This window comes from Bubalus bubalis, chromosome 13, assembly GCF_019923935.1.
Source record: "Bubalus bubalis isolate 160015118507 breed Murrah chromosome 13, NDDB_SH_1, whole genome shotgun sequence".
NCBI lineage: Eukaryota > Metazoa > Chordata > Mammalia > Artiodactyla > Bovidae > Bubalus > Bubalus bubalis.
The window spans coordinates 35,959,367-35,983,871 of record NC_059169.1 but is presented as its reverse complement, the minus strand read 5'-3'; the positions used below and the strand labels follow the sequence as shown (position 1 = coordinate 35,983,871).

At 42.1% G+C, this 24,505-nt stretch overlaps 1 protein-coding gene across 1 annotated transcript in view; it reads right to left on the bottom strand.

Annotated features, from left to right (window-relative positions):
* Positions 1–15,301, bottom strand: part of OBI1 (ORC ubiquitin ligase 1) — a 44,891-nt gene extending 29,590 nt beyond the window's left edge. Inside the window, exon 1 of the mRNA XM_006052219.3 lies at positions 15,042–15,301. Coding sequence (XP_006052281.1) covers positions 15,042–15,113 — 72 coding nt within the window. The 5' untranslated portion in view covers positions 15,114–15,301. The remainder of the gene's footprint in view (positions 1–15,041) is intronic.
* Positions 15,302–24,505: the final 9,204 nt, after the last annotated feature.

Genomic DNA, 24,505 nt, shown 5'->3' with positions numbered 1-24,505 from the left:
TTGAAAGATAAACAGTAAATATACTTTACAAATAAGGAAACCAAGGTGAAGAGATCAGGTGGCTTGCTCGGGGTTAACAATGTATGTGTTTTGTTTTGGCTGTGTGTAGCTGTTGTATCAGAGAGAAAATAGAAGAAGCTGATTTAGTTTTCTACCTGACTTTATACGTTAGTTTACATATTTCTTAAAAATCTGTATTTATCTCCCCTTTTAGAACGGAAACTCTGGAAGAGCAATAACTTCCTTCGTATCATTCACTTCTGAATCTCTGGTACCTAGGGACAGCCTAGTACACAGTAGGTACTCAATAAAGGTTTGTTGAATAAAGTAATTGCTATTAAGACACTATTTAAAATTCCACATATTGGGGAACTTGCCAGAGGGAATAATGACTGAATATTCTTCAAACAGCATAAATGTAACAAGATAAAACAAAAATAGAAAAGGACACAGAAGGGTTTCACTTTATTTATGTGGTATTTTTACCATGGGACTCAAAATACTTTATAGCCATTTTCAGTATTTTGTTGTAATAATAAAAACACTACCACTGTAGAGTCCTTCTGCATAAGGGACGAGAAGATCAAGGAAAAGTGGAATGAGTAGAGGGGGAATGAAAGGCAGAACCACCACAAACCACTTTTCACAAACATCGATGTTGCTCTATATCTGCCTCAGAAGGATACTGAGTATCTTGCTCACTAATTTGAAAGGGGTCCCAACTCTCAAAGACATCACAAATGTACAACAATCCATGCCAGGCAGGCAGTCATTTTAAGTCTCCCTGCAAAGAGCTCTGTGGGTTTAGTTTGGCTTTCCAAACATTCAGATGCTCCCTTGATTATGAACACTAACAGAAGAAAACTAAACAGAGCAGGTAACTGCACAGATTTAGACTTCCTCTTGGAGAAATACCAATTCTAATTCATTGAGTTCAACTGATTTGATAGGGCTGATTAAAACACAGACAGACAGACTTTCAAACACAGTAAGACCATGAAGCACAGCACTCCTTCCCAAGCGCTCCTATCAACAACAAGGAATGAGGTCTCATCTGGGAGGTACTCCTGGTCAGAGTCTCAAGAGGCAGACAAACCTGAACTCTCTTTGAAGGTTAGTTTTTTCTAAAAATTCATCTATTTCTGAAGTCCAGACCATAATACATTCACGGGTGTTTTAATCTTATCCCTAAGTCAGAAAATGTTTTCAGAACAAAAAATTCTCAATGAAAGTACCAGGAAGATACTTCTCTGCCTATCCGGTAGCTTCCCCAAACACAGGCACACAGACACACACAAGCACATACTCCATGTTCCTAGAAGGCTCCTGGCAGGATGTGTACCCCCAAATTAAGATGGCTGGTTAACAGTTATCTCCTTGGACTTTTAGGGCAGTGAGTTTATTTCTGGTTTTAGTCATTAATTCATCTGAAAATGAATGAAAGTCAATGCTCAAAACATAAAACTGTGCATATTAAGGGGATTCAAAACACTCTTCCACCCCGTATAGGCTTCCCTCATTAGAAGCACACATCTAATTGGCATTTTCTAAGTAAATGCTCTCATAACAGCCGGGGCTGGACCCCGGCTAACAAAGATTAAATATCTCCCCAAACTAAAAACTTCCCTGGTAGCTCAGCTGGTAAAGAATCCACCTGTAATGCAGGAGACCCTGGTTTGATTCCTAGGTCGGGAAGATCTGTTGGAGAAGGGATAGGCTACCCACTCCAGTATTCTTAGGCTTCCCTGGTGGCTCAGCTGGTAAAGAATCCGCCTGCAGTGTGGGAGACTTGGGTTCAGTCCCTGGATTGGGAAGATCCCCTGGAGAAGGAAACAGCTACCCACTCCAGTATTCTGGCCTGGAAAATCCACGGACAGAGGAGCCTAGAAGGCTACAGTCCATGGGTCGCAAAGAGTCAAGACACCACTGAGCAACTTTCACTGCAAAAAAGAAGGCCTCACACGTGGTGGAAATCAAGAATTCTGCTTTGGTCTATTAAGTTTGTGACACCAACCTGGCTTTTAAATGGACAAGGCAAGGTCTGAGGATCATTGGCATAAAAGATGGCATTTAAAGTCACAGGACTGGAGAAGATCCCCTGCATGGGCAGAACAGTATACATTCCGGCACACAGAGGAAGAGGAGGAGCAACTGACAAAGGGAAATGAGGAGGAGCTGTGCTGGAGGACAGGAGAACATGGTGTCACACTAGGAAGTTTTTCAACAGTGGTCACTGATGTCAAATGTTGAAGAGAGACTGAATTTGATGTGGACAGAGAAGTGACTACAAGATTTAACTGCATGGAAGTCACTGTGGTCTGTAATTGACAAGCACTGTTTCCAGTGAATATTGGCACTGGGATGGAAACTTGATTTGAGAGTGCAAGACAAGGAAAAGTGAAGAAATGAAGACAGAGACTACAGGCAGGTCATCTTTCATGTTTTGCTGTAGGAGAGAGCACAACATGTGGCCACGGAAAGGAATGATAATGCGAATGGTATGGTTAAAAAGCAGATATTAGTTAATGATGGAGGAAGACAGGGAGGGATCAGAGCCATAGATAGCAACGTTGCTAAGCAGTCAAGAGGGGAATGAGATCCAAAGCACAAGCAGGGAGATAGTGGCTCATATGGAGTGAGGAGCTATCTTCCAATTTAACAAAAGGGAAGAAAGACCAAGGCTATAAGAACAAACACAGAGGATGGAAGATCTGTTGACAGAAAGATGGGAGAACTCATGTTCCAACTACTTATATTTTGTCTATCAAATAGGAGGTGAGATTACCAGCTGCAAGTCGGAAGCAGGGAGGAATATCAACTGGAGAAAATAGATTAAAGCAATTATTTTGAAAGATAAGAAAGTACATTTACTAGGGTCATGTATGGAGCAGGATGGTCAAACACTGTTGAGTCTGTGAGTGGCAACGATGGCATGAAAAGGCTGAAGTAACACTGGAGTAGTCGGTGAGATGAGAAGAGGAGCGGAAAGTGAGACGCTCACAATCAGATTACAGGAGATGGCATAGCTGCTTTCCCTAAAGTTTTGTCCTGGGATACCTTATCTGACAAAGTCCTATTTTCTCTCAATCTCATGTATTACATAGTGTTAACATCTTTTCTACAGTAATAGTTCCCGAGAAGCCTCTGTAACTGGATGTCAGTAAGTGGCAGAGCTTAGGCTTCAAAAGAAACCTGGGGCAGACTCCAGCTCTACTACCTATTGAGCTGTTTGACTTTGGATTAGCCTGTTAGTTAAACAATGGCATCAGTTTCCGGTTCTGAAATATATGGTTTAACCTAGTACACTTTTCATTCAGCTGTTGTTTAAGATTTAATAATATAAAGATGTAAGCACAGAGACTTCCACTCAGCAATTCCTCAAGAGAAAAGAAAGAAAAGGAAAAGAAAAGAAAAAAGGGTGGGGGCAGGGAGACAAGGACTATATTCACATGCCTGGGAGCCAACTGCATGTTGGGATCTTAAAGCTGCCCCAACCATAGTATGCCCAAAGACAAGCCCAGCCTCCACACATTCACCCCGCTCCTGTACTCCCTCTTGTCTAAGTTAATGGCATCTCCACCTCATCCCTTGGTCTAGAATACTCAGTTGTCTGACTCACCCTTTTTACTCACCTTCACCATCCAATCTGGCACCAAATTCTGTCATCATGTATCAGTCTAAAAAGCCAGGGATTTTAAGATATATCCATATCTTATGTATCACCAGGAAAAAAGGATGAAAAATTTAAGACACCGGAGTGGGTAGCCTTTCCCTTCTCCACGGGATCTTCCCAAAACAGGGATCAAACCCAGGTCTCCCGCATCACAAACAGATTCTTTACCAGCTGAGCCACACAGGAAGCCCTGTAAGATGCCATGGCTTATAAAATACAAGACTCCAGAGACGGTATAATGTGCGGAAAAAAAATATATCCCCAAATAGTCGAAATGTGGCAAACCTACCACTAAATGTTCTTTTACTTACCATCTATCCCTTCTTTTTCTATCTTCAACTCAGTGAGTTCAGGTTCCCCTTCTCTTACCCCAGCTACTGCAATGACCTGTTCCAAGCATCCTTGCTGTCACATGTTCACTCCTGTCCACCTTTCACACTGATGCCAGAGCCACCCAGCTACAATACGGAGCACTGCTCTCCTGCAAAACAACTTTTTCCCTCTACTCACAGTTTCGAGTACAGCATCCAAAGAATAATGCAATCTGCTTCTTAAATGGCCATTTCCTTTGATCCATTTCAACACTGGACAAAACCAATACTTCAACCACATAGATATACACCTGATGTTCATCAAAAAGAATATGAAGAACACAGACTTATTATTTACTGGGCTCTCATTTTTTAGCTTGATATGTTCTGCTGGCCTGCAACTTACCCAATCAAAATAAAATCCTTCCCATCTTTTGAGATGAAAATCAAAGTTTACCTCTTCTGTAAGACCTTCAGTAATCTTTTTTTAGAATTAATTGGATCTTTATTGAATTCTCATAAGCGCATTTCTTATGCAATGATTTAATGTTCACTGGACTTGGAAAATTATTTATATCCTGCTTTTCCTATTTGATTTTAGGCTCCCGGGGGGCAGGGGCACTGTCCTGCTCATCTTTGTGTCCACCACCAACAACTTATACAATGTACACTCTAATATTAATATAAGTGAATTTTGATGTATTAAAATGAAAGGCTGAGGTAATGCTCCTAAAAACATCTCAAGAAGCAAAAGGTCAACGGCCACTGCCAAATTTTGAAAAAGTGAAAGTTTAACCTTTTCATTTAATTTGCCAAAATGATACAGAAGAACAACCGCAGGCAGACTACTTGGCTGTCAGCTGAAAGCCGCTGGCAATGTCACCCAAAGGAGACTCGTCTGCACTGTTAATACCTGGTATTATGGCCACCATTGTGCTGGATTTTGAGACAGCTCACTACTTTCATTTCTTTGGACCATATACTTATCAGATGAAGATTTCTAGACAATGGTTTAAATTTACTTAGGAGAACAGGAACTGATAAATGAGAAGGAACACCTAGAACAAATTACTTGTTATTTATTTGACCATAAACTACAGAAACAAAATACAAAGAATGTAGCCCTCCCTCAACTCCTGTCCACCCATCTTCTCTCCTCAGATCCTGCTATATATAACAGCAAAACACACACATAAATAATTTCCTTTAATAAGATCTTCTCAAGATATGAAACAGTCATAATTTGCCTATATTATTAGACTTTTTATTCTATTTACTCTCAAATGAGATCTGTGGCATTAACATAGTAAGCACCCTTATGAAAAAAACATGCAAGACAACAATGGCAAAGATAAGTGGCATGTACAATTCCAAACTCATCTGGAGTAAGCATGCTGCAGTGATATGCCGGGGTAATGCCCAGTGAAGCTGGTGAGGAGGAGGAAGAAGAGAAAGATAAGATGAAGGAATGTGTGAAAAGAAGGCTCTTCTCTCACTGGAATGGGCCTGAGGAGGCAGTCCTAGGTACAAGAAATATTAGCCCAATAATATATAATTCTACTACGTAGTGTCTTTTATCTGAAGACGTTTCAGTTTTGAGAGACTTTACCACCAAAAATCCCTTTCTTAAAAAGCAGATATCTGGAAGGAGTCAGACCTAAAGGTGCTGTCCATTACTATCCATCCTGTGCTTAGTCCCTCAGTTGTGTCTGGCTCTTTGTGACTCCGTAGACTGTGGTCCACGAGGCTCCCTGTCCATGGGATTCTCCAGCTAAGAACACTGGAGTGGGTTGCCATGCCCTCCTCCAGGTCATATTCCCGACCGGCAGACTGAACCCAGGCCTTCTGCACTGCAGGCAGATTCTTCACTGTCTGAGCCACCAGGGAAGTCCAAAATCTATCCTAGACTTCCCTAACAGGAGTTACACAAGGGTTTAGGGCAGGGTTTGTCAATTTTGGCACTACTGACATTTTGGAACAAAAAGTTTTGCATTGTAGAAGGCTGTCCTATGTATTATGGAATGTTTAGCTAGAAGCACCCTGAGGCTCTGTCTACTAGATGTGAGTAGCACTGCTCTGAAGAGAATCAGAAATGTCTCTCAGTTCACTTCGGTTCAGTCGCTCAGTCGTGTCCAACTCTTTGCAACCCCATGAATCACAGCATGCCAGGCCTCCCTGTCCATCACCAACTCCTGGAGTTCACCCAAACTCCTGTGCATCGAGTTGGTGATGCCAGCCAGCCATCTCATCCTCAGTCGCCCCCTTCTCCTCCTGCCCTCAATCCCTCCCATCATCAGGGTCTTTTCCAATGAGTCAACTCTTCGCATGAGGTGGCCAAAGTATTGGAGTTTCATCCTCAGCATCAGTCCTTCCAAAGAACATCTAGGACTGGTCTCCTTCAGAATGGACTGGTTGGACTTCCTTGCAGTTCAAGGGACTCGCAAGAGTCTTCTCCAACACCACAGTTCAAAAGCATTAATTCTTTGGTGCTCAGCTTTCTTCACAGTCCAACTCTCACATCCATACATGACCACAGGAAAAACCATAGCCTTGACTAGACGGACCTTTGTTGGCAAAGTAGTATCTCTGCTTTTCAATATGCTATCTAGGTTGGTCATAACTTTCCTTCCAAGGAGTAAGCGTCTTTTAATTTCATGGCTGCAATCACCATCTGCAGTGATTTTGGAGCCCCCCCAAAATAAAGTCTGACACTGTTTCCACTGTTTCCCCATCTATTTGTCATGAAGTGATGGGACCAGATGCCATGATCTTCATTTTCTGAATGTTGAGCTTTAAGCCAACATTTTTTACTCTCCTCTTTCACTTTCATCAAGAGGCTTTTGAGTTCCTCTTCACTTTCTGCCATAAGGGTGGTGTCATCTGCATATCTGAGGTTATTGATACTTCTCCAGGCAATCTTGATTCCAGCTTGTGCTTCTTCCACCCCAGCGTTTCTGATGATATACTCTGCCATGTAAGTTAAATAAGCAGGATGACAATATACAGCCTTGACGTACTCCTTTTCCTATTTGGAACCAGTCTGTTGTTCCATGTCCAGTTCTAACTGTTGTTTCCTGACCTGCATTCAGGTTTCTCAAGAGGCAGGTCAGGTGGTCTGGGATTCCCATCTCTTTCAGAATTTTCCACAGTTTATTGTGATCCACACAACAAAACGCACTTCCATCCTATTGAGAACTGCTGGTCTGGGAAATGTACACGAATTTCCCTAACAATCTAATGGGGTTGATAGTATCAAATTAATTTGCAGCCAGTGGAAACTGACACTCAAGGAAATAAATACGTGTTCTAAGTGGCAGAGCAAGCATTCGACCACCATTAAACATGCAAATTGAGTGCTCTTTCAATTAAGAAACAGATCTTTCTTCCTGAGAGCAAGTTTAGTAAACAATAATCAGGGAGTAAGAAATAGAGGAAACACACCTGAAAGAATCAAGACACTGGGATCAGCAGGGATTGCAGAAAAGAGATACTGTATTAATGGAGGTGATGCAAGGGAAAAGGCTGTAGATAAACTTTACCAACTGGTCTGGCAAATACATTTAAAATCAATTTCTCTGCTCTTCAGTCACCTTTACTCGAGACTAGAGCTAACCTTTCTTTTCCCTTCTCTTGCACCAATATCAAAACTTCATGGGTTTCACTAGAGGAGGCCTACTACAGAAAGACTGAAGAACAAAGCTGAGGGATAAATGACTGTAGGAAGAGCCTACCTTCTCAACCTTACAAATTTGTCAATTTTTAAAAACAAAATTCCTGGATTGCTCTTGCTATGTTGCAAGAAATCTTTGGCTCTGGGCCAGAATTTAGGACTAGAACTTTAAAACTGTGTAATCCTGAGAACTAAGCTACTTAATGCCTATTGGTCTGGGTCTCCAATTCTGTCTGGGTTAGAAAGAAAGATAATACACCTCCCCTCTCCCACCTTTATCCCTACCTAGAAGGCTTTCAGGATAAACTGGAATCTTATTTGTGAAGTAAATTATATGCCAGCTATTATATGCCAAACTTGAAAATTACTAGAATATATCAACACTTTTTTGAATTAATTTTTATTATACTCTATGTGAAAACACACTATTTTTATACTTTTCTGAAAGTGTCTGCATTCTTGAAGCTTATTTTAATCTAGATAAGGGAGAAAAAGCAAAACTTTTACTCCACATGGCTTTTTTTCAAAGCAAATTCTTGTGATGATTATGTACAAGGCTGGTTCTTAAATCCACTCTTGGGAACTGAGGGGCAATCAAGACTCAAACATGGACTCAATGTACTGAGGAGGATGGCTCTCTGGCCAATCGGCAGCCCTTGATGAGCACTGATTAATGAATTTAGTCAACCGAGAGTTAGGACGCTAGGTTGCTAAGGTGTTACCTCTAGCCCTAGAGGTAACACCTAGCCCTACCTCTTTTCAACCTTTGAAATCAATGATGTGTGTAGAAAGCAAAGCAAGAAGTCCTCCCTGAAAGAAAGGTTCTTTCCCATAGTATTCCCAGTGGAAAATAGTCTATCCTACGACTGGACACATCGTAAGAAAGCTAATTTCATTTCTGATTATTTCAGCCAAAAAGTTTCCATTTATATTAAGTATAAATCTTAATATTGTACAGCTACACAAAGTTTGATTCCCTTCCAAACGAAAATGCTTTTAATTATTTAATGAGTTGCTATCATGTCTGTTCACTCCAACACTATTCTGTTCCATCTATATTCCAATCTCAATTTCAAATCCTTTCCAAATGATTTCAAATACTTCAGTTTATGTATATTTATCTTAAAGGGTGGTACCCGAATTTGGATTCATACTCAAGTGAGAAATAAATGGATATGCTATATCACTGTTAAAGGGTATTAGAAGTCTAGTCGCTTGCCACTTCTCTTGAGAATCTCCTTTGTCCTTTGATTAAAACCAACTGCATTCCACATTTGGCTGTCACTCAAGGCAAAACGCAGAGTTGGTCAATAAAACTATTACGTGCAACAGTTTCTTTTCACAGCTTGAATCCTAATTGAAGAGATAAAAGCCTGGAATTATCTAGAGATAAAGTGGTCTGTAGAATTCTGGCAGCAGTACCAAAATGTCACTTAAATATCCTGGGCTGGGTCATTTCAGCTTGCTGGCCTACTAGCTCAAGGCACGGGAAAAAAATTAAAGCGGAATAGGCCAGAAAGTGTTATATAGGAATCGTCTCACAGGGTGTGTACTTCACCTCTCCAGGTGACACAGAGCTCTTACAATATTGGCAAGGTTGCTAAACACTGAACAGAGATAATCCACTTTTAAGACTGAGGTACAGTTGGGGGTGGCAAATGCAAAATGTTTAAACTTTTCAATTTTAAGTACATTTGTATTGAAAAGGCAAAGCGTTAACCACATACATATTTGGGCTATCTCGACTACTGCTCCCCACCATTCTTCACCTTCACCCCCATTCCAAGCAGCAACTACCTCTTCAAATTCAAAGTCTCTCCCACCCCTAATTTCCTTAAGTAATATGCATCTCTTTTTTTTTTTTAACAGTAACTCTTCGGGATAATGGCCCCTGATTCTGTTGAAAAATAAAAAATGAAGACCTGTTAACTCTGTAAGGGACAAATGGCGAGAGCAGCAAAAGATGAGGCCTAGCCAGGAAGGGCTTGAAGGCAGACTCCAGAGGTGGCCAGAAATGTGTGTGTCAGGGAAATGAAAGGCTGTCTCCAGCACCCCATAAATAATGGTGTGGAGGGGAGGCCGAGTAGCACAGGCAGATCAGATTTGCTTTAACTACACAAAAGGCAAAAGAATATGGAACAAACAAAAAAATCACTGGATGTACTGTGGCAATTTCCAGAACAAACAGGTCCTACTCTTCTGGAAATGTAAATCTTCATTAAGTGAGTGTACTGGCCTCAGGAAGCAACTGGGAGGAGCAGTGACTGAAAAGGTTGGTTTCCTCATTTTTGAGGGTTTGTCTGCCTCAGTGCCCGTAACAAAGGTTAACATTTCTTAAATGATAAGTGTCAAGATTCACACTATGTATGTATGTATGTACGTGCTTAGTCGCTCAGTCAGGTCAGACTCTCTGCGACCCCATGGACTGCAGCCTGCCAGGCTCCTCTGTCCATGGAGATTCTCCAGGCAAGAATACTGGTTGTTATGCCCTCCTCCAGGGGATCTTTCCAACTCAGGGACTGAACCCAGGTCTTCTGCATTGCAGGTGGATTCTTTACTGTCTGAGCCACCAAGGAAGCCCTAATACTACTATCATTCCCACTGTACAGATAAGGAAACTGCTCTTAGGGACATTAAGTAACTTGTATAAGTTAAGTAACTTGTATAGAATTAGTTAAGTGGAAAACCTGGATTAGAACTTAGTCTGAATACAGTACTCGGGGTTGTCAACCAATTGTGCCTTTTTGTCTCCATAGTAGACATGAGAAACTGTCTATTTACAAATCATTAACCTTTTGCAATATTGCATAGGAACCTGGAATGTCAGGTCCATGAATCAAGGCAAATTGGAAGTGGTCAAACAAGAGATGGCAAGAGTGAATGTCGACATTCTAGGAATCAGCAAACTGAAATGGACTGGAATGGGTGAATTTAACTCAGATGACCATTATATCTACTACTGCAGTCAGGAATCCCTCAGAAGAAATGGAGTGGCCATCATGATCAACAAGAGTCCGAAATGCAGTACTTGGATGTGATCTCAAAAACGACATAATGATCTCTGTTCGTTTCCAAGGCAAACCATTCAATATCACAGTAATCCAAGTCTATGCCCCAACCAGTAACGCTGAAGAAGCTGAGGTTGAACGGTTCTATGAAGACCTACAAGACCGTTTAGAACTAACACCCAAAAAAAGATGTCCTTTTCATTATAGGGGACTGGAATGCAAAAGTAGGAAGTCAAGAAACACCTGGAGTAACAGGCAAATTTGGCCTTGGAATACGGAATGAAGCAGGGCAAAGACTAATAGAGTTTTGTCAAGAAAATGCACTGGTCATAGCAAACAGCCTCTTCCAACAACACAAGAGAAGACTCTACACATGGACATCACCAGATGGTCAACACCAAAATCAGATTGATTATATTCTTTGCAGCCAAAGATGGAGAAGCTCTATACAGTCAGCAAAAACAAGACCAGGAGCTGACTGTGGCTCAGACCATGAACTCCTTATTGCCAAATTCAGACTTAAATTGAAGAAAGTAGGGAAAACCACTAGACCATACAGGTATGACCTAAATCAAATCCCTTATGATTATACAGTGGAAGTGAGATTTAAGAGCCTAGATCTGATAGATAGAGTGCCTGATGAACTATGCAATGAGGTTCGCGACATTGTACAGGAGACAGGGATCAAGACCATCCCCATGGAAAAGAAATGCAAAAAAGCAAAATGGCTGTCTGGGGAGGCCTTACAAATAGCTGTGAAAAGAAGAGAAGCGAAAAGCAAAGGAGAAAAGGAAAGATATAAACATCTGAATGCAGAGTTCCAAAGAATAACAAGAAGAGATGAGAAAGCCTTCTTCAGCAATCAATGCAAAGAAATAGAGGAAAACAACAGAATGGGAAAGACTAAAGATCTCTTCAAGAAAATCAGAGATACCAAAGGAACATTTCATGCAAAGTTGGGCTCGATAAAGGACAGAAATGGTATGGACCTAACAGAAGCTGAAGATATTAAGAAGAGATGGCAAGAATACACAGAAGAACTATACAAAAAAGATCTTCACGACCCAGATAATCACGATGGTGTGATCACTGACCTAGAGCCAGACATCCTGGAATGTGAAGTCAAGTGGGCCTTAGAAAGCATCACTACGAACAAAGCTAGTGAAGGTGATAGAATTCCAGTTGAGCTATTCCAAATCCTGAAAGATGATGCTGTGAAAGTGCTGCACTCAATATGCCAGCACATTTGGAAAACTCAGCAGTGGCTACAGGACTGGAAAAGGTCAGTTTTCATTCCAATCCCCAAGAAAGGAAATGCCAAAGAATGCTCAAACTACCACACAATTGCACTCATCTCACACGCTAGTAAAGTAATGCTCAAAATTCTCCAAGCCAGGCTTCAGCAATATGTGAACCATGAACTTCCTGATGTTCAAGATGGTTTTAGAAAAGGCAGAGGAACCAGAGATCAAATTGCCAACATCTGCTGGATCATGGAAAAAGCAAGAGAGTTCCAGAAAAACATCTATTTCTGCTTTATTGACTATGCCAAAGCCTTTGACTGTGTGGACCACAATAAACTGTGGAAAATTCTGAAAGAGATGGGAATACCAGACCACGTGACCTGCCTCTTGAGAAATCTGTATGCAGGTCAGGAAGCAACAGTTAGAACTGGACATGGAACAACAGACTGGTTCCAAATAGGAAAAGGAGTACGTCAAGGCTGTATATTGTCACCCTGTTTATTTAACTTATATACAGAGTACATCACGAGAAACACTGGACTAGAAGAAACACAAGCTGGAATCAAGACTGCCGGGAGAAATATCAATAACCTCAGATATGCAGATGACACCACCCTTATGGCAGAAAGTGAAGAGGAACTAAAAAGCCTCTCGATGAAAGTGAAAGAGGAGAGTGAAAAAGTTGGCTTAAAGCTCAGCATTCAGAAAACGAAGATCATGGCATCCGGTCCCACCACTTCATGACAAATAGATGGGGCAACAGTGGAAACAGTGTCAGACTTTATTTTGGGGGGGCTCCAAAATCACTGCAGATGGTGACTGCAGCCATGAAATTAAAAGACGCTTATTCCTTGGAAGGAAAGTTATGACCAATCTACATAGCATTTTCAAAAGCAGAGACATTACTTTGCCAACAAAGGTTCATCTAGTCAAGGCTATGGTTTTTTCTGTGGTCATGTATGGATGTGAGAGTTGGACTGTGAAGAAGGCTGAGTGCTGAAGAATTGATGCTTTTGAACTGTGGTGTTGGAGAAGACTCTTGAGAGTCCCTTGGACTGCAAGGAGATCCAACCAGTCCATTCTGAAGGAGATCAGCCCTGGGATTTCTTTGGAAGGAATGATGCTAAAGCTGAAACTCCAGTACTTTGGCTACCTCATGCGAAGAGTTGACTCATTGGAAAAGACTCTGATGCTGGGAGGGATTGGGAGCAAGAGGAGAAGGGGACGACAGAGGATGGGATGGCTAGATGGCATCACTGACTCGATGGACATGAGTCTGAGTGAACTCCAGGAGCTGGTGATGGACAGGGAGGCCTGGCGTGCTGCGATTCATGGGGTCGCAAAGAGTCAGACACGACTGAGCGACCGATCTGATCTGATCTGATCTGAACCTTTTGTTATTAGATTTAATTCTAGAAAACAGCTAACCAGTATAGGAGGGAAAAATTCACCAAAAGTGTCTGCTGTTATGAATGAGTTCATCTGAGATTTTGGATGTAACTTATTGAAGACACAAATGCTAACAACAGAGGTTCAAATGCTGGAGATTCTACGCCTTAGTTTCCTTATCTGAAAAATGGGGAAACCAGCCCTACCTATCTCACAGCACTGATGAGAGTGGTAAATGAATAATAAAATGCATACAGAAGCATTTTGTAATCTGCAAATCACTATATTCTATTAGTTATCATTTTTGTTAAAACACAGAAAGCATAGGTATGGAAAATCAACTGGGCAGAAGACATCTTCAACACAGCCCATTAACTAATGGAAACTAGATATAATGTGCACAACTAAACCAAGTGAAAATTATTTTCCAAGGATATTTTATCAGCCTTTTAACAGGCCACTGTTGGGAGTAAATTCACTCAGAAGTTAACATGTGGAACTTCAAGTCAGGAGCCAAATGTAGACTGCAGCAAACAGAATCATCTTCTCCTCCTCCCAGCTACAAAGGTAGGCAGTAGTAGCAAGTACCAAGCTCAAATAACCACCCTCCAAAGGCCATTCTTAAGCTCTCCCGTCAGAATTGATCAAGCCATCTCTATATCCTTTCACAGTATCTTTGCTATTTCCTTGGCATTTCATTCTGATGTATATCAAGAGCTATCGGTTTCTCCCAAGCCTGACTTCCTACTACTTCCTGAACTCAGAAAATTCACATAGACTTAAAACAGAGGATTAGACGATCATACTGACTGGCACTCAAATGCTTTGCCCATGAAGTCTGCATTTCTTAACGCTATGCCTGTGGTTGCAGTTTCAGTGTGGGGCATAAACACATCACATTCATCCATTCCCCACAAATGTATAAACAATTCACCGTGGGGGGTGGGGTAAGTTTCTTTTGGACCTACATAGTAAAACAATATATTCTTTTAAAAACCGAACGGGAGGCACAAATGGAAATGAAAGAGGAGACAAACGCATGAGAACCTTCAAAACTCCGTTTCTAATTCAGAACTCTTACAACTTTCTCCACCTGGTTTCATAAACACGGTAGACACCTCTTGTATCACAAGAGAGAGGGTATTCTACCTCGTGGCTGATCCGTTCTTGGAATTAAAGACCACATCTCCCATTCTAAACGCCATTCAGGGGTACGTACTATTCACTTTTTCAAATTTTGAACCCAGAGCAAAGGCCACTCTCAAGGCCGAGTGAAGTTAAGAAAATTATCTTGAAAATGGAAAAGCCTCCCCAGCCAGCACCGAAGGCCCAAGAACAAAACACTCTAATTCGTGCAGGGGACGATGGAACCGTCGCGAGGCTCCCAGAAAACGTGATTTCAGCCGCGATGGGGTGGCACCGGGGGGCGTGAATTGCAGGGATTCATTTCTGACCAGGCCTCCTTCGACGCCGGGAGTCACCCGGCTGAAGCCACCTTACTTCCCCACCCCAAGCCGCTGTCATCCTCCTCCGAAAGGCGCACAGATGACTCCGTGAGTCCTGACTCGTCCCCTCTGTCCCCCGGGGACGCGGCCTCCCTGGCCAGAGGAGAACGCAGGGTCGGCGTCCTCACCTAGCCCGGCGCCTCGCGCCGCGTCCCCGCCGCACACCCAGCCAGCCCTGGGCTCCGGAGGGCCCCTGCACACCCAACCCCGTTTAGGAGCCGTGTCAGGCATCACCCATTACCTTCCCCAAGCAGATGTGACACGTGATGGGCAGAGTGAGCGACAATGTAACGTTCTGCACGGTCTGAGCCATGGCAGCGTTCAGAATCCCGCCAACACGGAAGTCCCGCCGACCGCGGCTTCTCCCAGCGACTGAGGCCGCGCGAGGCCGGCTACGGCGGCCGGGCAGGGCCACGACGCGCCGGCCGCGGAAACGAAAACGCGCTTTCCCGACGCGCGGCGGCCTGAGTCTGGTCCCTTCCTCCTTTCCTTCCTTTTTAGTTCGAAAACAAACTTTCCTCGGTTAGGGAGCTGCAAGGATTCCTGAGAACGCGAAGGAAGCCGGGTTACTACGGGCGTCGAGGATCTTGAAAGTTTAAATGAAAGTTTGAATGGTAGCGAGAGGAGAGGAAGGATGCGGAAAGGCGATTTGAAATCCCAGGATCTTTCCCGGAAGATGGGGAGTTGGGGGAGAGTTTTCCACCTAAAGATTAAACCTGACAGCCTGCAAACGCGGCGCAGTCAAAAACGGAAGAGGAAAGACATTGTCTCTACGTTTAAATTTTTCCAAGCAACTTTGTGCGCTCAGCTCTCTTTACATTCTTAAATGATGTAATGTCACCTTAAAAACGACACGCGGTGGTTTCAGAAACGTTGGGTACCTTAATCGCTGCTCTCCGTGAAGACATGCTTTCACTGTTGGTTCTCCTGTAGTTTCTATCCGAAAGAGACTTAACGTTCAGAGCCGTGGACTGTGATTTACACCCACATGTGAGAAGCTTCTAATAGTGTGAACCATCCACACTCCCCTACAGCAGTCGCACAAGCGTTTAATTCTTCATTTCAGGCGCCTGGCTGGGAATGAAATGTACCCCTAGGCTGTTAAGCTCTGAGGAAGAATGTGAGGCTATAAGTTAGCACTTCCTACCAATGGAAAAAACAAAAAACAGTGAATCAAGTATAAATAACAGATTTGGAGTTTAACTTCAATTTAAGTAAGGAAGAGCCAGTGTGATCAATTTATGTAAACAAATGCAATCTGTGAATAAGATTTAGAAACAAAACTGTAACTATTTTTAGTACTCTTCTTGCAGGGGAGAGCAGTATAATTACAAGAAGCAATCTCATGGTTAAAGGGATTCTGCACCTGGACTGCAAGGTAGAAATCCCAGCCTGAACAAATGCCTGGCTCTACTGGCTTTTATTTGTTTAACTGTTGTTTAACCCCTCTGCTTCTTAGCTTCCTCATTGGTAAGGCGTGTGTGTGTGTGTGTGTGTGTGTGTGTGTGTGTGGTGAATGAGGTCAGTGTATGTTTACTATCACCTCTATAAAAAGAACAGATAATGAGATTGGCACAGCCAGCAATTCACTTGAAGCAGCCAGTTCCAGTTCAAAATCGACTAATAAGTGACAATGAGAATTCTTCCATACAGCTCAGTAACTTAATTTCCTAAGAATTGGAGACCATCCCTGAGCTTGGAATTGGAGATCTGGGCAAAATAGTCACATTGTTTGTCTGTTTAACAGCCACTTTTCCAGAAAGCCTGGGCTAAAAGTCATCTGGTTTGGCTATTTTCTGGCTGTTTGAAGTCATATTCAATGGGGTCTAGGCCTCACATGTTTTGCTAAAGCATCTTTCGTATTCCTGGCTATAGGTTGCTGCTGCTGCTGCTGCTGTGTCGCCTCAGTCGTGTCCGACTCTGTGTGACCCCATAGACGGCAGCCCACCAGGCTCCCCTGTCCCTGGGATGCTCCAGGCTATAGGTTAAGGCTTAAGAATGAGAAAGATCCAGGTCATTACCTACTGTCATTCAAGGTTTGCCTTTTCCCCATCTTACTGTGTTCTTCCTTGTTCTTGTCACCTTGTTTAAACCTATCATGGTGTTTTAGTACCTGTCATCCCCACAATCTTGAATGGGATAAAGGGCTGAGAATATTCTGTCTCTCCTACAGATCCCTGGAGACTATGCAATAGGAAGATATGTTGAAGATAATCTGAAAAAAAAAAAAAAAAAAGACTTTTCTAAAGCTACTAGGGAAAGTTCATTTATTAATTATCCTGATGATTGGTGTTAATACTGTCACAAAAAATATATTTAGAAAATAAAAACCTGCATTTTAAGTAGAATGATTAAAGTGAAAGTGTTTGTCACTCAGTCTTGTCCAACTCTTTGCAACCACATGAACTGTAGCACACCAGGCTTCTCTGTCAATGGACTTCTTCAGGCAAGAATACTGGAGTGGGTAGCCATTCCCTTCTCCATGGAATCTTCCTAATCCAGGGACTGAACTTGCGTCTCCCACATTGCAGGCAGATTCTTTACCATGTGAGCCAGGGAAGCCCCAGAATATTTAAACCTAGACCATTTCCAACAGCCCTCCCCACGTTAGCTATCATCATCATAGCTTCTGAATGTTCTTCTAGTGCTCTGACCATGTAGCTGTTTCTGTGCTAAGCTAACTTTATTACATTTTATTATAGTTGTTTATGTGCTTGCCCCCACAACAGTTTCTTGAAGTCTGGGATTGTATTCAATTTATCTCATATCTAGTACTGAGTGACTAGTCCACAAGCCATAATATTTTCATTAGCCACAAACTAACTTTATGAGCAAAGAGTTGGACATGGCTGAGCAACTGAACTGAACTGAACTGAACTTTATGAGAGACCTGGCTACCTTAAGCATTGTGTTTACCTGTTATTCACTTCAAAATGGAAAACTGTTTTACATTGTGCTAATTATAACCATAATAAGAATCATCTTGAAAATGATGTCATTTGTAAATATATAAAATAATAAGCAAAAGTTCCCCTAGCCTTATGCTTCACCTCTAGATCCTCTGTGGTAATCACTATTAACATTCTGTAGTGTATCTTTACATTTTCATTCATATATTACTGTGTGTATAAGCACAGATAGGCTCATACCATAACATACCTGCTCTGCTCACTAATGCTTCGTAGATAACACACACACACATTTCTGAGTAATACTGTTAGCAATATAGGCTAATTAGGGCTTTCTCTAGGTCCAGATTGATTCTAGGTCAATTCCCAGGCTTTGCTTTAAATAATGCAAATGCTTTAAGGCCAGGAACTCATTCTTCCCTCTGCCCCATGAAAGGCATTTCTCTTTTTTGACAAATCATATTCTAAACAGACATTGTATGGCCCAAATCATTAAATAGTATTGCTATTATGTTAATAGGCAAGAGTACATGGCTCATTAACTTTCTGCTCAATTTCTTTCTCAACTTCTTCCTGGCCCCATGAAGTATCCTGTGACCTGAGAAGTTTGATCAGATACAGCACCTGGAATGGGCTAAAGCCCCTCTGCTGCTGCTGCTGCTAAGTCGCTTCAGTTGTGTCCGACTCTGTGTGACCCCATAGACGGCGGCCCACCAGGTTCCCCCGTCCCTGGGATTCTCCAGGCAAGAACACTGGAGTGGGTTGCCATTTCCTTCTCCAATGCATGAAAGGGAAAAGTGAAAGTGAAGCCGCTCAGTCGTGTCCGACTCTTAGCGACCCCATGGACTGCAGCCCACCAGGCTCCTCCATCCATGAGATTTTCCAGGCAAGAGTACTGGAGTGGGGTGCCATTGCCTTCTCCAAAGCCCCTCAGATCCTTAGAATTATAAATTTTTAGAACTTGGAAGGATCTTTAGGGGTTTATATTCAGGCCTTTCCTTTTTGCAAATGGGGAAATCAAGACCTAGATAAAATAAATCACCAGGTAATGGTAGAATAAAAACTAAGTCCTAGATTGCACTTAAACTCTTTGAGATTGTTGGCTAAATGCCTTAGTGTAAGTGCAAGATGTATTATTATTAATAAAGTAGTTCAGTAATAAAAAGTCAGTCATAATAGAATTTCTTTGCTAAGAAAACCATCAAATAGCCATGGAACACCTTTTACCCCTTGTTTAAATCAGATTCATTTTTATGATAAATTATTTAAAAGCAAGTTTAAAAAAATATAAAATCTTAAGTGCTATTAAAAATTGATTAGGAATGCATTATTCTTTCATTGACCCAGTTCAGATTGTTTTTTAATTTTTTTGGTCAAAGCTAATAAATTTGAGTAGATGTTTCAGACAGACGTTTTGTAATCATTTGGTCATCAGTCAATTAATCACAACTTCATAAATATTGATTTCAGATTACGTTTATTTTTCATTCCTGAAGAAGATCTTTTTTTCCCCTTTGGTTTTAAATTTATACACCCCCACTTGGATTGTGGTTAACACTGAGAAAACTCATAAAAGTTGGATTAAAGATTAATCAGAGGTGCTGGCCCAATTGTGTGGATGTCAAGCATGGTGCCATCTTCTCACGGACTGGAAATTCTGAGCTAAAATGTCTCAGGATGGTGTCATGAAAGATGCTTGTTCCTACAGCAGACAGAGGAACTTAGGCTTTCCTTCCACAGTGGTTTTTTGTTGTTGTCTTCTTGCCATTTTTCTTTTTAGAACAGATGTTGGAAGTTAGCATTCATTCATTTAATGTATTTTTACTTAAAACATTTCAGAAGACGAACTCAAAGTTCATCTCATGGAGCTTACATTCTAGTAGAAAAGTTGCAGTTATACTGCCTTGGCTTAGAACCAAATCCTGGCCTCTTGAGTAGCATTTGAGGTTTTAATACTGAATTTGCTCATCAAATTTGTATGTAATCACAATATAAATGATCACAGAATAAATAAACAAATGTAATTAGTTGTTATTCCACCAACATTTAAATATTTTTTATGTGCCAGGCACTGATATAAGAGTGGATAGACAGCTGTAAATCAGACAGTGTCTCTGCCTGTATTTATTCGTTCAACAAATTATTGATTATCAGTGATGTGCCAGCCCCTGTACTATTAATGAGTCACTTTATAAATGGGAGGACTGAGTCCAGGTCTTCTATTCCACTGTAAAAATGTCTATTACGACAGTGATTTCTGTTCTGGGTGTTCTCATGGTTGGTTAGCCCCTGGCATTATGATGTAGCAAGTTATAATTTTTAATATTTTTAAATGTTGCAAATTGGGTGGTTGTTTTAAATCAGGTAATTTTTAAAAGAATATTTTAGTTCCATTCTGAAGGAGATCAGCCCTGGGATTTCTTTGGAAGGAATGATGCTAAAGCTGAAACTCCAGTACTTTGGCCACCTCATGCAAAGAGTTGACTCATTGGAAAGGACTCTGATGCTGGGAGAGATTGGGGGCAGGAGGAGAAGGGGACGACAGAGGATAAGATGGCTGGATGGCATCACTGACTTGATGGACGTGAGTCTGAGTGAACTCCGGGAGTTGGTGATGGACAGGGAGGCCTGGCGTGCTGCGATTCATGGGGTAGCAAAGAGTCGGGCACGACTGAGCAACTGAACTGAACTGAAGGCTAAGAGGTACTTCACAAATGTTTGTTGAATACTGAAGAATAAATGTAAGAAATATTACCTCCAGGAATATTACAGCAGGAATCACAAGACAGAGAGGTTGTAGGACTTGCCAGAATAGCAGAATAGGAACTCCAGCTCTAAGATTCTGGCTGGTTTGTCTTTAAGGTGCCCCACAGGGACTCCCCTGGCAGCCCAATGGTTAAGATTCCATGCTTCTGTTAACAAAAGAATATGGAGTCCAACTGCTTGCCACTCAAAAGCCAACAAACAGTCCAAATTGGGGGAAAGGAAAGTGTATTTTATTTCAGATGCTGGGAACTGGTGTTGGGGGGTGATGAACGCCTGTCCAAAGGCTGACTCCCCCCACTGACAGTTAGAGGGGGAGAGCTTTTATAGATGGAAGGAGGGGGGCTACATGCAGAAACAGTATAGTCACCTCTGACAGCTTCAGATTGATCATCAGTGGTCTGACCAGCATCATCTTGATTGTTTTAGGTGCAGTTAATCTTCATTTCCAGGGTCGGTTTATTTCCATTTCTTTGAGGCCAGTTCTCAGAATTGTGGTTGTTTATGTCATGGGTATCAGAGAAGGCAATGGCACCCCACTCCAGTACTCTTGCCTGGAAAATCCCATGGATGGAGGAGCCTGGTGGGCTGCAGTCCATGGGGTCGCTGAGGGTCGGACATGACTGAGCAACTTCGCTTTCACTTTTCACTTACATGCATTGGAGAAGGAAATGGCAACCCACTCCAGTGTTCTTGCCTAGAGAATCCCAGGGACGGGAGAGCCTGGTAGGCTGCCGTCCATGGGGTCACAGAGAGTCGGACACGACTGAAGCGACTTAGCTAGCTAGCTAGCTATGTCATGGGTATAGTTTGATCATCACGTAGTTAACTTCTTCCACCTGGCATTTCAGTAGCTGTAAGATAGTTCGTAGTATATGGCTCAGAATATTATCTATAGCCCTTGAGAAGGAACTTAAAGGTCCTTGACTATGCTTAACGACCACATTATCATTATTTGGTCTCCTTTGACTGTTTTGTTTCTGCATTTCTCATTCCTCTGATTAAATTTATTCTTTGACTGAAGTTTTCCACAGATAAAAGGCAGGCAAAGGATATGGTGGGGTGGAGGTGGGGGTGGGGCAAGGACTATAGGGTCCTGCTCTGTTTCACTTGCACTGCAGGGGGCATGGATTCCATCCCTGGTCAGGGAACTAAGATCCCACACGCCATATGGTATGGCCAAAAAATAAATACTTTTAAAAGAGAAATTTAAAAAAATACTTTAAAAAAAACTGTTAAAAAAAGATGCCTGACAGATAACAATCCTATTCTTCTTGCCCTTAGCTTAGGTTTGAGCAGTCTTTCCAAAGCGAGAGTCTCCCATAGGAACTCAAAGCTAGGACGCTGTTCATCCTATTTACTGAGGCCCTACAATTAACTGCATTCTACCTCTGAGTACCTCTCTAACAAATGCACCCTGTACTTGGCCATAGAGTCCTCACTGCATTCTACCTCTGAGTACCTCTCTAACAAATGCACCCTGTACTTGGCCATAGAGTCCTCAGCAGCTGGCTGGTGTCTTGCCAAGTGGCTTTACCTCTTTTAGGTAAACCCTCTTTACACACTCAACATTCCGAGTCATTGTTTTAGCAGTTGAATCATTTATTACAAATGTTATTTAAAATATAGCTCCATTTTCCCACATTACCACCCTCAATTCTTTGATCTATGACTTCTCTTTCTTTTCCCCCTCACTCCATGGAGCTGACCAACTCCATGACCAAGCCTTAAGTCTCACCTCTTTCATGATGCTTCTTCTGTCTGTTTCAGCCTCCTTATAATCCTCTTGCCTTTCAGATGCTGATCACTTATGATCTATATCCACCAGTTTTTGTACCTCATGCATTTATTCTGCCAACTATTATTTCACACCTATAGTCGATCACTTGGAGGGGGTCATGGTAACCCACTCCAGTATTATTGCCTGGAGTATCCCCATGAACAGAAGAGCCTGCCAGGCTACTGTCTGTGGGGTTGCAAAGCGTTGGACATGACTGAGCGACCAAGCACAGTGGATCAAGCACCACCGTGAAAGATGCTAAAGCTAAAAAGCTGAAAGACAAGGCCAGCCCCATCCTGGTGAAAGTTATTTTCTAAATGCAGGAAGTTGTCAATTATACACTGAGTTAATTCCTACGGGAGTTGAGAGGGAGAGCACCAAGCTGGGCCCTGTGCAGAGGCAGATACACCTCTGTGGGGCTCTACATGTTTGGAAAAACCTCTTTATAACTAAACTGGAGGCCCCTGAGCAAGAGGAATCCTGCATTATCCATATGTGACACAACGCACAGTGGGTCTCAGCAAATAATGGTTTAGTGATTGGCTGTCTATCCCCTTTTATGCTCTATGTCTCTCTATATATTTATATATCACCATTTAAAAAATGTGTATTGATTTATTTGAGCTGTTGTTCTCAGGATTAGAAAGAACAATTGTATGTGTGTGTTTGTGTGTGTATGTATTCTTACTCAAGAAGGGTGTTTTCAAATTGTCATTCAAATTAAACAGCGAGATCTGTCTGGAAAGGCAAGTCTCTGGGCAGGACAGCTGCGCAGTAAAGTAGTCCAATAGCCTCTTCTGTTACCTAGCATGTAAATTCAATTTAGAGGAAAAGGTGCAGCCACATCACAGAATGGGCTTCCCAGGTGGCTCAGTGGGTGAAGAATCTGCCGACAATGCGGGAGACGCAAACAGCTGTGAGTTCGATCCCCTGGAGGAGGAAATGGCAACGCACTTCAGTGTTCTTGCCTGGAGAATCCCATGGACAGAAGAGTCTGGAGGGCTACGGTCCATAGTGTCAGAAAGAGTCAGACATGACTGAAGTGACTGAGCATGCGTGCACATCACAGAATAGGTGATAGATGATATTTTCTCATGAACAGCTGGGGGATCATGGCATAAAAGTGCCTTTCTTTCACTCTTACTTCAACAACTGCTTCCACGGTCTTCGTTACCCTCCCTTAGAGAGTGCTGTCCTCTACTTTCAGAAGCTTGACATGGCCTCCAGAGGGACAGTAGACTCCTTCCTAGTAGCTAGTTTGATGACCATTCAAAGAAAGCATGAAATTTTATGATCCCTTTAGAACTATCACATACACAAAACAGTTTTGAAATTGTGGGCTTTTTTCGCGCATCTGTTCAGTCAGTACTTACCAGACTCACCTTAATCAAATTCATGGACACTGAAACAGGAAGAATGCAGAGTCATGAAAAATACAGAGGCAAAGCCCTTTCCGATGACTTGTATCTTTCATGTAGTGATCGTTGTTTCAGGAGAATGAAGAGTCTGGGGGGGACCTTGTTCCCAGCTATGGAATCCTGGAGAGACAGTCACCAGAAAACTCCCTTTAAAAAAAAAAAAAAAAAGTTTTTTTTAATTGGAGGAGAATTGCTTTATAATGTTGTATTGGTTTCTGCTGTATAACAACTTGAATCAGCCATAATTATACATTTATATTTCCCTTCCTGAAAACTTTTCTCTGATCTTTGGAATCAGAGGCTCTCTTTACTGGATTGGGTTGGATACACAGACACTGCTGATGAGTCTCTGCGCCTTGGAGTCTTGGCACTGCTGTCCTCCTTTAGTGACTTCTTTGTCCTGTTGATGTGCCATTTCTGCACATTAGCTGCAGCCAACCTCTGCTTCCATTCACCTCTGAGGCCCTCTGCCTACTGCAAGTGAATATGTCAGAGGCGCACATTTAACTTTCAGAGGGTGGCCTGGTCTTTGGGACAGATAACTTATCACCCGCAGGTATGAGAAGTACCTTTTAGAGGTCAAGCGGCTGGACCACTGAACTTTTTGTCTTTTATTTATTTTTAAGATTCCTCAGTATATTAAAAAATAAAAAAAAAAACCTCCAAAATAGTTATCATAAATACTGTCATGAAATTTTGAATATTGACATTTAACAAATTAGTTCCCTTAGTATTGTTGTTGTTCAATCGCTAAGTTGTGTCCAACTCTTTGTAACCCCATGGGCTGCAGCATGCCAGGCTTCCCTGTCCTTCACCATCTCCCGGAGTTTGCTCA